The 12,564-nt window shown below is 43.1% G+C and overlaps 1 protein-coding gene across 1 annotated transcript in view; it reads left to right on the forward strand.

Moving 5' to 3' along the window:
• GCK72_009885 (uncharacterized protein) overlaps positions 1–12,564 on the forward strand; it is a gene marked incomplete at both ends in the record, with an annotated part of 48,856 nt that overhangs the window by 11,109 nt on the left and 25,183 nt on the right. The window contains 11 exons of the mRNA XM_053727579.1: positions 24–455; positions 507–2,231; positions 2,310–2,744; positions 2,899–4,635; positions 4,705–5,139; positions 5,236–5,670; positions 5,850–7,816; positions 7,862–7,998; positions 8,048–8,814; positions 8,862–11,387; positions 11,446–12,527. Coding sequence (XP_053587156.1) covers positions 24–455; positions 507–2,231; positions 2,310–2,744; positions 2,899–4,635; positions 4,705–5,139; positions 5,236–5,670; positions 5,850–7,816; positions 7,862–7,998; positions 8,048–8,814; positions 8,862–11,387; positions 11,446–12,527 — 11,678 coding nt within the window. The remainder of the gene's footprint in view (positions 1–23; positions 456–506; positions 2,232–2,309; positions 2,745–2,898; positions 4,636–4,704; positions 5,140–5,235; positions 5,671–5,849; positions 7,817–7,861; positions 7,999–8,047; positions 8,815–8,861; positions 11,388–11,445; positions 12,528–12,564) is intronic.

Consider the following 12,564-nt stretch of genomic DNA (forward strand, 5'->3'; position numbering starts at 1 on the left):
AAATACGAAATTTCATTTTTTAGATTCTACCAACTGATGCATCAGGACAATTTATCTATCCAGCTGCTGGAACCGATGAACTGACAAGCACTGATTCGTCTGGAAAGACAGTTCATCCAGTACGTGGACCAGATGGAACTCCACTTCCAACTGATGCTTCTGGAGCTGTCATTGGACCAGACGGAGAACCAATCCCAACCGATTCTGATGGAATTCCATTAACAAAAGATGGATCTCCACTTCCAACTGATAACAACGGAAACTACGTGCTCGTTCCTTCTGATGAAGAAGCTACAAAAGCTCTTCCAACAGAAGATGCTGAAAAAGTTGTTCATCCAGTCATCTTACCCGACGGTACTCCGCTTGGAACTACTTCAACTGGCGATTTTGTCACTGAAGATGGAAAAATAGTTGAAAAGAATGAAGACGATCAGCCAATTGGTCCTGATGGAAACGTAAGCCATAAATAGTAATTTGAAAATAATTAATGCACTGATGTATTGCAGGTACTTTCAACTGATGACAACGGAAACTATATTTATCCCAAAACTGGACCTGACAGTCAAGTTCTTCCGACTAATAGCATGGGAAAGAACGTTTATCCAGTTCGTGGACCAGATGGTACTCCATTGCCAACGGATTCTGATGGTGATGTGATTGGACCAGATGGTGAGAAAATTCAAACAGACGAGATCGGAATTCCTCTCGATCAAGATGGGTCACCACTTCCAACTGACAATAATGGAAATTACGTGCTTGTTCCAACTGGTCAATCTGTTACAAAGAGTCACCCAACTGACGACTCTGGAAACGTTATTTACCCAATTGTGAAACCAGATGGAACTCTTTTCGCAACAGATTCAACAGGCCAGTATGTCACAGAAGATGGACAGGTGATTGAGAAGGATGATGAAGGAAAACCAATTGGACCAGATGGAGCAGTTCTTCCTACTGATTCCCAAGGAAATTTTGTTTATCCAGCAGGTTCAGAAATCCAAATTTTCACAACCGACGCGTATGGAAAACCAGTTCACACTATTCTTGGACCAGATGGATCTCCACTTCCAACTGATTTACTTGGTTCTGTTATCGGACCGGATGGAAAACCAATTTTCACAGATCAAACAGGAACACCAATTGATAAGAACGGATCTCCACTGCCAACAAATGACGAAGGAAACTATATCTTTGTTGCTACTGAACTTCCAACAGATGCAACTGGACCAATCATCGTTCAAACTCCGATCACGAAACCAGATGGTACTTTGTTGGCCACTGATTCCGTAGGAAATTATGTTAATGATAATGGAGATATAATTGATAAAGATGACGAGGGAAGACCACTTGGGCCAGACGGACAGGTGCTCCCAACAGATGACACTGGAAACTATATCTATCCAGCAACCACCTCTGATGGTGAAGTTCTTCCAACTGATTCTGAAGGAAAGACTGTATATCCAGTTCGTGGACCAGATGGAACTCCACTACCAACCGATGCAAGCGGAGCAGCTATCGGGCCAGATAGAGAACCAATTCCAACCGATTCGAATGGAAAACCTCTTGCAAAGGATGGATCCCCACTTCCAACCGACAATCAAGGTAACTATATTCTTGTCCCATCGGATGAGGACACCACAAAGGCTCTTCCAACTGATGATGCTGGAAATGTTGTTTATCCTATTGTAAACCATGATGGAACACCACTCGCGACTGATTCAACCGGTGCATTCGTTACAAAATATGGAAGTATCATTGAAAAAGATGAGGACGGAAAACCAATTGGACCTGATGGGGCTATTCTTCCAACTGACTCTGATGGTAATTATATTTACCCAATCACCGGTCCAGATGGACAACCACTCCCGACTGACACCAATGGAAAGACTGTGTATCCAGTAAGAGGACCAGATGGAACTCCATTGCCAACTAATTCAGATGGTGTTGTGATTGGATCAGAAGGAGAACCGATCCCAACTGATGCTAGTGGAAAACCACTCGCAAAGGATGGATCGCCACTTCCAACTGATAATCTAGGGAACTACATTCTGGTATCATCACATGAAGAAGTTACAAAAGCTCTCCCCACTGACGATGCTGGAAACGTGATTTACCCAATCGTCAAACCAGATGGAACTCCTCTTGGAACTGATTCAAATGGAGAACATATTACTGCAGATGGACAGGTAATCGAAAAAGATGAGGATGGAAAACCACTAGGACCTGATGGAGAAGTGAGTTTCAATTCTCCTGTTTATTATGTACACTCAAATTAATTCTTTCATTATGGTATTTCAAAGTTTTGTTTTCAGGTGCTGCCAACCGATGACTCTGGAAATTTCATCTATCCTGCTGTTGGACCTGATGGACAACCACTTCCAACAGACTCGGAAGGAAATACTGTGTATCCAGTTGTTGGCCCAGATGGAACCCCACTACCAACTGATTCTGATGGAAATGCCTTTGGACCAGATGGAGTGGAGATTAAGAGAGATGATAATGGAATTCCTCTTGACAGAGATGGATCACCACTTCCTACTGACCGCGATGGAAATTATGTGCTTGTTCCAACTGGCGAGACTGTGACCAAGACAGTTCCAACCGATCATTCGGGAGTTACAGTTTTCCCGATTATCAAACCAGATGGTTCTATTCTCGGAACAGACTCTACCGGTGCCTTTATAACGGATGATGGTGAGGCTATCGAGAAAGATGAGGATGGAAAACCACTTGGACCGGATGGACAGGTAAGATCGAGAATCTAATTGGCATACAGCTGCGATGTTTGAACCCTTCCCCGTAGGAATGGTTCTGTTTCCTAGTGTGACAATATTTCAGTAATAAATTTGTAGTCCTTTTTTACTCCCAAAATAAAAATCACGTATAAGAACTATTTTATAGGTTCTACCCACCGATAACGCTGGAAACTACATTTATCCCATGATTGGCCCTGATGGACAACCACTACCAACTGACTCTGAAGGCAAGACAGTATATCCAGTTCGTGGACCAGATGGAACCCCACTTCCAACTGATGCTTCTGGAGCTGTCATTGGACCAGACGGAGAACCAATTCCAACTGATTCAAATGGAAAACCACTTTCCAAAGATGGATCTCCATTGCCAACTGACGCTTCTGGCAATTATGTTCTGGTTCCAGTCGATGAAGATACGACAAGAACGCTTCCAACTGATGATGCAGGAAACGTTATTTATTCAATCACTAGAGCAGATGGAACTCCACTTCCAACCGATTCAGAAGGAAAGTTCCTTACTGAAAATGGACAAATTATTGAAAAAGATGACGAAGGCAAGCCACTTGGACCTGATGGATCTGTTCTCCCAACTGACAATGCAGGAAACTACATTTATCCCATGATTGGCCCAGATGGACAACCACTACCAACTGACTCTGAAGGCAAGACAGTATATCCAGTACGTGGGCCAGATGGAACTCCACTTCCAACGGATGTTTCTGGAGCTGTCATTGGACCAGACGGAGAACCAATCCCAACAGATGCCAGTGGAAAACCACTTTCTAAAGATGGATCTCCTCTTCCAACTGACGCTTCTGGCAACTACGTTCTTGTACCAACCGATGAAGAAACAACAAAACCCCTTCCAACTGACAATGAAGGAAATGTTATTTATCCAATCACTAGACCAGATGGAACTCCACTTCCAACCGATTCAGATGGGAAGTTCATCACTGAAGATGGCCAAATCGTTCAAGTCGATGAAGAAGGAAAGCCAATTGGACCAGACGGATTTGTCCTTCCAACTGATGATGCAGGAAACTACATTTATCCAGTTATCGGACCTGATGGACATCCGCTACCAACTGATTCAAATGGAAAACCAATCTATCCAGTACGTGGACCAGATGGAACTCCACTTCCAACTGATGCTTCTGGAGCTGCCATCGGACCAGATGGTGAACCAATTCCAACTGATACCAGTGGTAAACCATTGTCCAAAGATGGATCTCCTCTTCCGACCGACAACGGAAACTACATTCTTGTCCCAACTGATTCTGAAACAACTGCAAATCTTCCAACCGATGATCTTGGAAAAGTTATATTCCCAGTTGTGAAACCTGATGGAACTCTTCTTGGAACTGATTCCACCGAAAACTATTTGACAGAATACGGAGATATCATTGAGAAAGATGAAAATGGAAAGCCTATGGGTCCTGACGGTCAAGTTCTTCCGACGGACAATTCTGGAAATTATATTTACCCAGCAATGGGATCTGAAGGGCAAGCACTACCAACTGATGATCCGAATAAGAAGCTTCATCAAGTTCTTGGACCAGACGGAACTCCTCTTCCAACTGATGCAAATGGGAATACCATTGGACCAGACGGACAAATTATTTCAACTGATTCAAGTGGTATCCCTCTTTCTGATTTGGGACTTCCTCTTCCAACAAATAACAATGGAGATTACATAGTTCTACCATCAGGCTCTGAAAAGACTGAACCTCTACCAACTGATGATTCTGGAAATGTTATTTATCCAATCGTCAAACCCGATGGAACTCCATTCGGAACCGATTCTGATGGAAAGTTTATCACCGAAGATGGGCAAATCATAGAGAAAGATGAGGACGGAAAACCGCTCGGACCCGAAGGGCAGGTAAGAGTTTTACGAATTAAGATTTTCAACTAAGTTAATTGTTTGCATACTAATGGAGATTGATTCCAGGTTCTTCCAACGGACTCTGAAGGAAACTATGTCTATCCTATCACGGGTTCAGATGGACAACCTCTCCCAACTGATTCCTATGGAAAACCGATATATCCCGTACGTGGACCAGATGGAACACCACTCGCAACAGATGCCTCCGGAGCTTTCATAGGATCAGACGGTGAACCGATTCCAACTGATTCAAATGGAAAACCACTTGCTGCCGATGGATCACCACTTCCAACTGACAATCAAGGTAACTATATTCTTGTCCCATCGGATGAGGATACCACAAAGACTCTTCCAACTGATGATGCTGGAAATGTTGTCTACCCAATTGTCAAACCAGATGGAACATATCTTGGAACTGATTCTACTGGAGAATATGTATCTGACGATGGACAGATTATTGAGAAGGATGATGAAGGAAAACCAATTGGACCAGATGGAAAAGTTAGTTTCGATTTCTTTGTTTAGTACAATCAACTAGAAAGGCCTTTCACGTCCAATCCTTCATTCATCCATTATGATTTTTCAATTTTTTTATAGGTACTGCCTACTGATGCAAACGGAAACTACATCTATCCTGCTGTTGGATCTGATGGGCAACCACTTCCAACAGACTCGGAAGGAAAGACTGTGTACCCAGTTGTTGGCCCAGATGGGTCTCCATTACCAACTGATTCTGATGGAAATGTCATTGGACCAGATGGAGAGGAGATTACGAGAGACGATAATGGAATTCCTCTTGACAGAAATGGATCACCACTTCCTACTGGCCGCGATGGAAATTATGTGCTTGTTCCAACTGGTACTACTGCTGTGAAACCTACTCCAACAGATGAAAGTGGAAATGTCATTTATCCAGTTACTTCACCAGATGGAACTCTACTCGCCACAGATTCAACTGGAAATTATGTCACTGAAAATGGTGATGTTATTGAAAAGAATGAAGACGGAAAACCTGTTGGACCCGATGGCCAAGTAAGCTAATAATTATTTTTCTGAAAACAGGAAAAAGGGAAAATCCTCCCGTGATCTTGATACGAACAACACTTTTTCGTTTTTCATGATATTGAAGAACAATGTTCGTAATTAGAAAACAGTACAGTAACTACTAAGCAACTGATTTTAAATTTGAACAAAATATTTCCAATTTTCAGATTTTGCCCATTGACAATGCTGGTAATTACATCTATCCGGTTATTGGACCGGAAGAAATTACAACAGAACAAACTGAGAAAACAGTTTATCCTGTATACGGACCAGATGGTACTCCACTTCCAACCGACAACGATGGAAATACTATTGGAGTAGACGGAGAACCGATTCCAACTGATTCATATGGTCGACCACTATCGAAGGATGGCTCTCCACTACCAACCGATGCATCCGGAAACTATGTTCTCGTTCCGTCTGATGATGATGTTACAAAAGCTCTGCCAACTGACGAAACTGGTAACGTTGTTTATCCGATCACGAGACCCGATGGAACTCCTCTGAAAACAGATTCAGATGGTGCATTCGTTACCGATGATGGCCAGGTTGTTGAAAAAGATGACGAAGGCAAGCCTCTTGGACCTGATGGATCTGTTCTTCCGACTGACGATGCTGGAAACTATATCTATCCAGTTATCGGACCTGATGGACAACCACTTCCAACTGACTCTGAAGGCAAGACTGTGTACCCAGTTCGTGGGCCAGACGGAATTCCACTTCCGACTGATGCTTCTGGAGCTGTCATTGGGCCAGACGGTGAACCGATCCCAACTGATGCCAGTGGAAAACCATTTTCTAAAGATGGATCTCCTCTTCCAACTGACGCTTCTGGCAACTACGTTCTTGTTCCAACCGATGAAGAAGTTACGAAAGCTCTTCCAACTGATGATGAAGGAAATGTCATTTATCCAATCACTAGACCAGATGGAACTCCACTTCCAACCGATTCAAACGGAAATTTCATCACCGAAGATGGTCAAATTGTTCAAGTCGATGAAGAAGGAAAACCAATTGGACCTGATGGATCTGTTCTTCCCACTGACGACGCAGGAAACTATATATATCCAGTTATCGGACCTGATGGACAACCACTTCCAACTGACTCTGAAGGCAAGGTAGTGTATCCAGTACGTGGGCCAGATGGAACCCCACTCCCAACTGATGCTTCTGGAGCTGTCATTGGACCAGACGGAGAACCAATTCCAACAGATGCCAGTGGAAAACCACTTTCTAAAGATGGATCTCCACTTCCCACTGACGTTTCTGGCAACTACGTTTTTGTCCCATCCGATGAAGATACGGCTAAAACCTTACCTACAGATAATGACGGAAAAGTTATATACCCCATTGTTAGACCAGATGGAACGCCTCTTGGAACCGATTCTACGGGATCTTTTGTTGCCGATGATGGTGAATTAATTGAGAAAAATGATGATGGAAAACCAATTGGCCCCGATGGATCTATTCTTCCTACTGATGATTCTGGTAATTATATCTACTTGGCTTCTGATAAAACAACAGAAGAAACGCGTCAAGTTGCAACTCAAACTCCAGTTACTAAGCCAGATGGAACACCATGGGGCACTGATTCTAATGGACACTTCTTGACTGAAAATGGAGATATCATTGAGAATGATGAAGAAGGAAGACCAATTGGAGTTGATGGACAAGTTCTTCCAACTGATAGTAATGGAAACTACATTTACACCGAGAAACCAACACAGGGAGATGCTGTTTTCATTCCAACTGATATTGTTCCAATCGAAAGAGAGGAACCAAATTGTGATCAAGTTGACGGACGTGTGGATACTTTACTTTTTGTTGTGGAAAGCTCTCATAACAGTGCTCCATACATTGAAACTCTGAAAAATCTTATCAAGAACTTATTGCTGACAACTCCGGAAAACTTCCTTCCAAAAATCGGAACATTGATCTATAGTGCAACCACTGAAATCACTGTTGATATTGGATCTTATGATAGTTTCAAAGAGTTATTCGATTCAACAAATGAGATCAGAGAAGTCGGTGGAATTCCTGATGCAACAAATGCACTAAGAACGGCGAAGATGATTTTGGAAGAGACAACCAGAGGAAATGTCCTTGTTCTTCACTTGTTGGCATCACCATTGAGGTAGCATTGATTCGAGCATTCAGGTAATAATCTTCTTAATTTCAGAACCAGCAGTAAAGTTTACATGGATAGGATTCGCGCAATTCCAAAGACTCGTTTAGTTCATCTTGATGAAAAACAGTGGGCTCAAGATCCAAATGCTGTCGAAGTATTAAGAAGTTATCTTTGTATTCCGATTGATGGTAAGTTTTGAAATTAACCATTCAATCATTGCAAAGAAAACACTTTCAGTTCCTCGCCCTTCGATGCAACCAACCGATGCTTCTGGAAATCTGGTGATTGTTCCAACATATGCTACAGAAACTGATGGACCACCAACTGATTCAGCTGGATTTGTAATTTATCCAATTGTTAAGCCAGATGGATCACCTGTCGCCACTGACTCTACTGGTGCTTATTTAACAGATGATGGACAATTAGTTGAAAAGGATGAAGATGGGAAACCGATTGGACCGGACGGACAAGTTCTGCCAACAGATGCTTCTGGAAATTATATCTATCCAATCATTGGACCGGACGGTCAGATTATTCCGACAGATTCCAATGGAAAACCGATCTATCCAGTACGTGGACCAGATGGAACTCCACTTCCAACTGATGCTTCTGGAGCTGTCATTGGACCAGACGGAGAACCAATTCCAACTGATTCCAGTGGTAAACCACTTGCAAAGGATGGTTCACCGCTTCCAGTTGACAATGAAGGAAATTACGTTTTGATTGCAACTGAAGAGTCTGTGACGCAAGAATTCACGACAGATGAGACTGGAAATGTTATTTATCCTATCACTAATGCTGATGGAACACCATTGACAACAGATTCGAATGGAAACTTCCTTACTGAAAATGGTGATGTGATTGAGAGAAACGATGAGGGCAAACCTTTGGGACCTGATGGAGAAGTTTTACCGACGAACTCGTATGGAAGTTACGTATATCCAGGAGCTGTCACCGAACCAACTTCCGAAACGCAAGAAGTGACGCATGGACCAGATGGACAGGTTGGTGTTGATCTTTCAGGAATATATTAAAAAAAAAAGAATTTCAGGCTCAGCCGACCGATGCCTCTGGAAAATCATTCTACCCAGTTCATGGACCTGATGGAACTCCACTTCCAACTGATTATGAAGGAGTCATCATCGGACCTGACGGAGAATCAATTGCTACTGATGCCAGCGGAATCCCTCTATCTAAAGATGGGTCACCATTACCAACAGATGGAGAAGGAAACTATATTTTTGTTCCAACCGAGAAAGACACTACAAAAGTTTTGCCAACAGACGATGAAGGAAAAGTCATTTTCCCAATCACAAAACCAGATGGAACTCCACTCGGCACTGATTCAAGTGGTGATTTTGTCACCGATGACGGACAACTTGTCGAGAAGAATGACGAAGGAAAACCACTCGGCCCTGACGGACAAGTACTTCCAACAGGATCTGATGGACAATTCATCTATCCAAGCTCTACGCCAGACAAAGAAATTCAACCAACAGAAACTGTCTTTACTCACTATGATGTACACGGACCAGATGGAACGCCTCTACCAACTGATGAATCTGGAAATGTTCTTGATCTTGATGGACAGCGTATTCCTACGGATGAAACCAGTGGTATTCCATTGTCGGAAGATGGATCTCCACTTCCAACTGATAGCGAAGGCAACTATGTTCTTGTTCCAACTGGAGACACTCCAATCAAGATTCTTCCTACCGACGAGTCTACGGATACAGTGTATCCAGTTATACAACCAGATGGAACACTTTTCGGAACAGATTCAACTGGTAACTTCGTAACAGCCACAGGAAAAATTATTGAAAAAGATGACGAAGGTAGACCTCTTGGACCTGATGGATCTGTTCTCCCAACAGATGCTTCTGGAAATTATATCTATCCAGTAATTGGACCTGACGGACAACCACTACCAACTGATTCTGAAGGCAAGACAGTATATCCAGTACAAGGACCAGATGGAACACCACTTCCAACTGATGCTTCTGGAGCTGTTATTGGACCAGACGGAGAACCAATTCCAACTGATGCCAGTGGTAAACCACTTTCCAAGGATGGATCGCCGCTTCCAACTGATAATCTAGGCAACTATGTGCTAGTCCCATCTGATGAGGATTCAACTAAGGCTCTTCCAACGAACGATGTTGAAAATGTTATCTATCCCGTTGTGAGACCAGATGGTACTCCTCTTGGAACCGATTCAACTGGTAACTTCGTAACTCCCACTGGAGAAATTATTGAAAAAGATGACGAGGGTAAACCACTTGGGCCTGATGGATCTGTTCTTCCAACTGACGATGCTGGAAATTACATCTATCCAGTTATCGGACCTGATGGACAACCACTGCCAACTGATTCTGAAGGCAAGACAGTATATCCAGTGAAAGGACCAGATGGAACCCCACTTCCAACTGATGCTTCTGGAACTGCCATTGGACCAGACGGAGAGCCGATCCCAACAGATTCAAGTGGTAAACCTCTTGCAAAAGATGGATCACCACTTCCAACTGATAATCAGGGTAACTATATTCTTGTCCCATCGGATGAGGATACCACGAAAGCTCTTCCAACTGATGATGCTGGAAATGTGGTCTATCCAGTTGTGAAACCAGATGGTACTCCTCTTGGAACCAATTCAGATGGAGCGTTTGTTACCGATGATGGACAAGTTGTCGAAAAAGATGACGAGGGTAAACCACTTGGTCCTGATGGGGAAATTCTCTCAACAGATTCTTCCGGAAACTATATCTATCCAGTCATCGGACCTGACAGACAATCTCTATCAACTGATTCCGAAGGAAAAGCTGTGTACCCAGTGAAAGGACCAGATGGAACACCACTCCCAACGGATGCTTCTGGAGCTGTCATTGGACCAGACGGAGAACCAATTCCAACTGATTCAAATGGAAAACCACTTTCCAAAGATGGATCTCCATTGCCAACTGACGCTTCTGGCAATTATGTTCTGGTTCCAGTCGATGAAGACGCATCAAGAACTCTTCCAACTGACAATGAAGGAAATGTTATTTATCCAATCACTAGACCAGATGGAACTCCACTTCCAACCGATTCAGAAGGAAAGTTCATCACTGAAGATGGTCAAATCGTTCAAGTCGATGAAGAAGGAAAACCAGTTGGACCTGATGGATCTGTTCTTCCAACTGACGATGCAGGAAATTATATCTATCCAGTAATTGGACCTGATGGACAACCACTACCAACTGATTCTGAAGGCAAGACAGTATATCCAGTGAAAGGACCAGATGGAACCCCACTTCCAACTGATGCTTCTGGAACTGTCATTGGACCAGACGGAGAACCAATCCCAACTGATGATAGTGGGAAACCACTCTCAAAGGATGGATTGCCGCTCCCAACTGATAATCAAGGAAACTATATTCTCGTGTCCGAAGAACAACCGACGGCAGAACCTTATCAAATCTCTATCACAAAGCCTGACGGAACTGGTTTTGCCACTGATTCATCCGGGAACTATATCACTGATAATGGTGAAATAATTGAAATTGATGATACCGGAAGACCACTTGGACCAGATGGGCAGGTAATTATTTTTAATCATACAAAAACCATGCCCTCAATTTTATATAAACTGATTTCAGGTTCTTCCAACGGATGCCAGCGGAAATTATATCTATCCAGTAACTGGACCTGATGGACAACCACTACCAACTGATTCTGAAGGAAAGACTGTATATCCAGTGAAAGGACCAGATGGAACCCCACTTCCAACTGATGCTTTCGGAGCTGTCGTTGGACCAGACGGAGAGCCGATCCCAACTGATTCAAATGGAAAACCACTTTCCAAAGATGGATCTCCACTTCCAACTGACGCTTCTGGCAATTACGTTCTTGTTCCAACCGATGAAGACGCATCAAGAACTCTTCCAACTGACAATGAAGGAAATGTTATTTATCCAATCACTAGATCAGATGGAACTCCACTTCCAACCGATTCAGAAGGAAAGTTCATCACTGAAGATGGTCAAATTATTGAAGTCGATGAAGAAGGAAAACCAATCGGACCTGATGGAGCTGTTCTCCCAACAGATGCATCCGGAAACTACATCTATTCAGTCATCGGACCTGACGGACAACCACTACCAACTGATTCTGAAGGCAAGACAGTATATCCAGTGAAAGGACCAGATGGAACCCCACTTCCAACTGATGCTTCTGGAGCTGTCATTGGACCAGACGGAGAGCCGATCCCAACAGATTCAAATGGTAAACCTCTTGCAAAAGATGGATCACCACTTCCAACTGACAATAACGGAAATTACATTCTAGTTACAACTGATGATGAAGTGAAAGATTCAAAGAAGTGCGACATTGCTCATTCGCTGTCTGATATTATCTTCGTTCTTGTAAATGATGGAGATGGCGTTGAAAACTATGATCAGTTCAGGAAAACTGTCGTTGGTTTTGCGAGGAAGGTTGACATGTCTCCAGATGTCATTCGTCTGTCTGTTTTATCCGTTGGAAGTGAAATCGCCGTTCCACTTCCACTTGGAGGATATCAAGAAAAAGAACATCTCAGCTCTATACTGACCTCTTTCGAAATTCCACCAATCGTTGGAACCGAAATCTTGTCGCCAGTCGAGGCTGCAAATCAACAATTCTCAAGTTTCCCACGTACCGGAATTTCAAAAATGGTTGTGATTTTTGCCGACAATGAAGAAAGGTGAGTTGATTTTTAACATTTTCTCCTAGGCACAGTT

Source organism: Caenorhabditis remanei, chromosome III (genome assembly GCF_010183535.1).
Source record: "Caenorhabditis remanei strain PX506 chromosome III, whole genome shotgun sequence".
In the NCBI taxonomy this organism is placed as follows: Eukaryota; Metazoa; Nematoda; class Chromadorea; order Rhabditida; family Rhabditidae; genus Caenorhabditis; species Caenorhabditis remanei.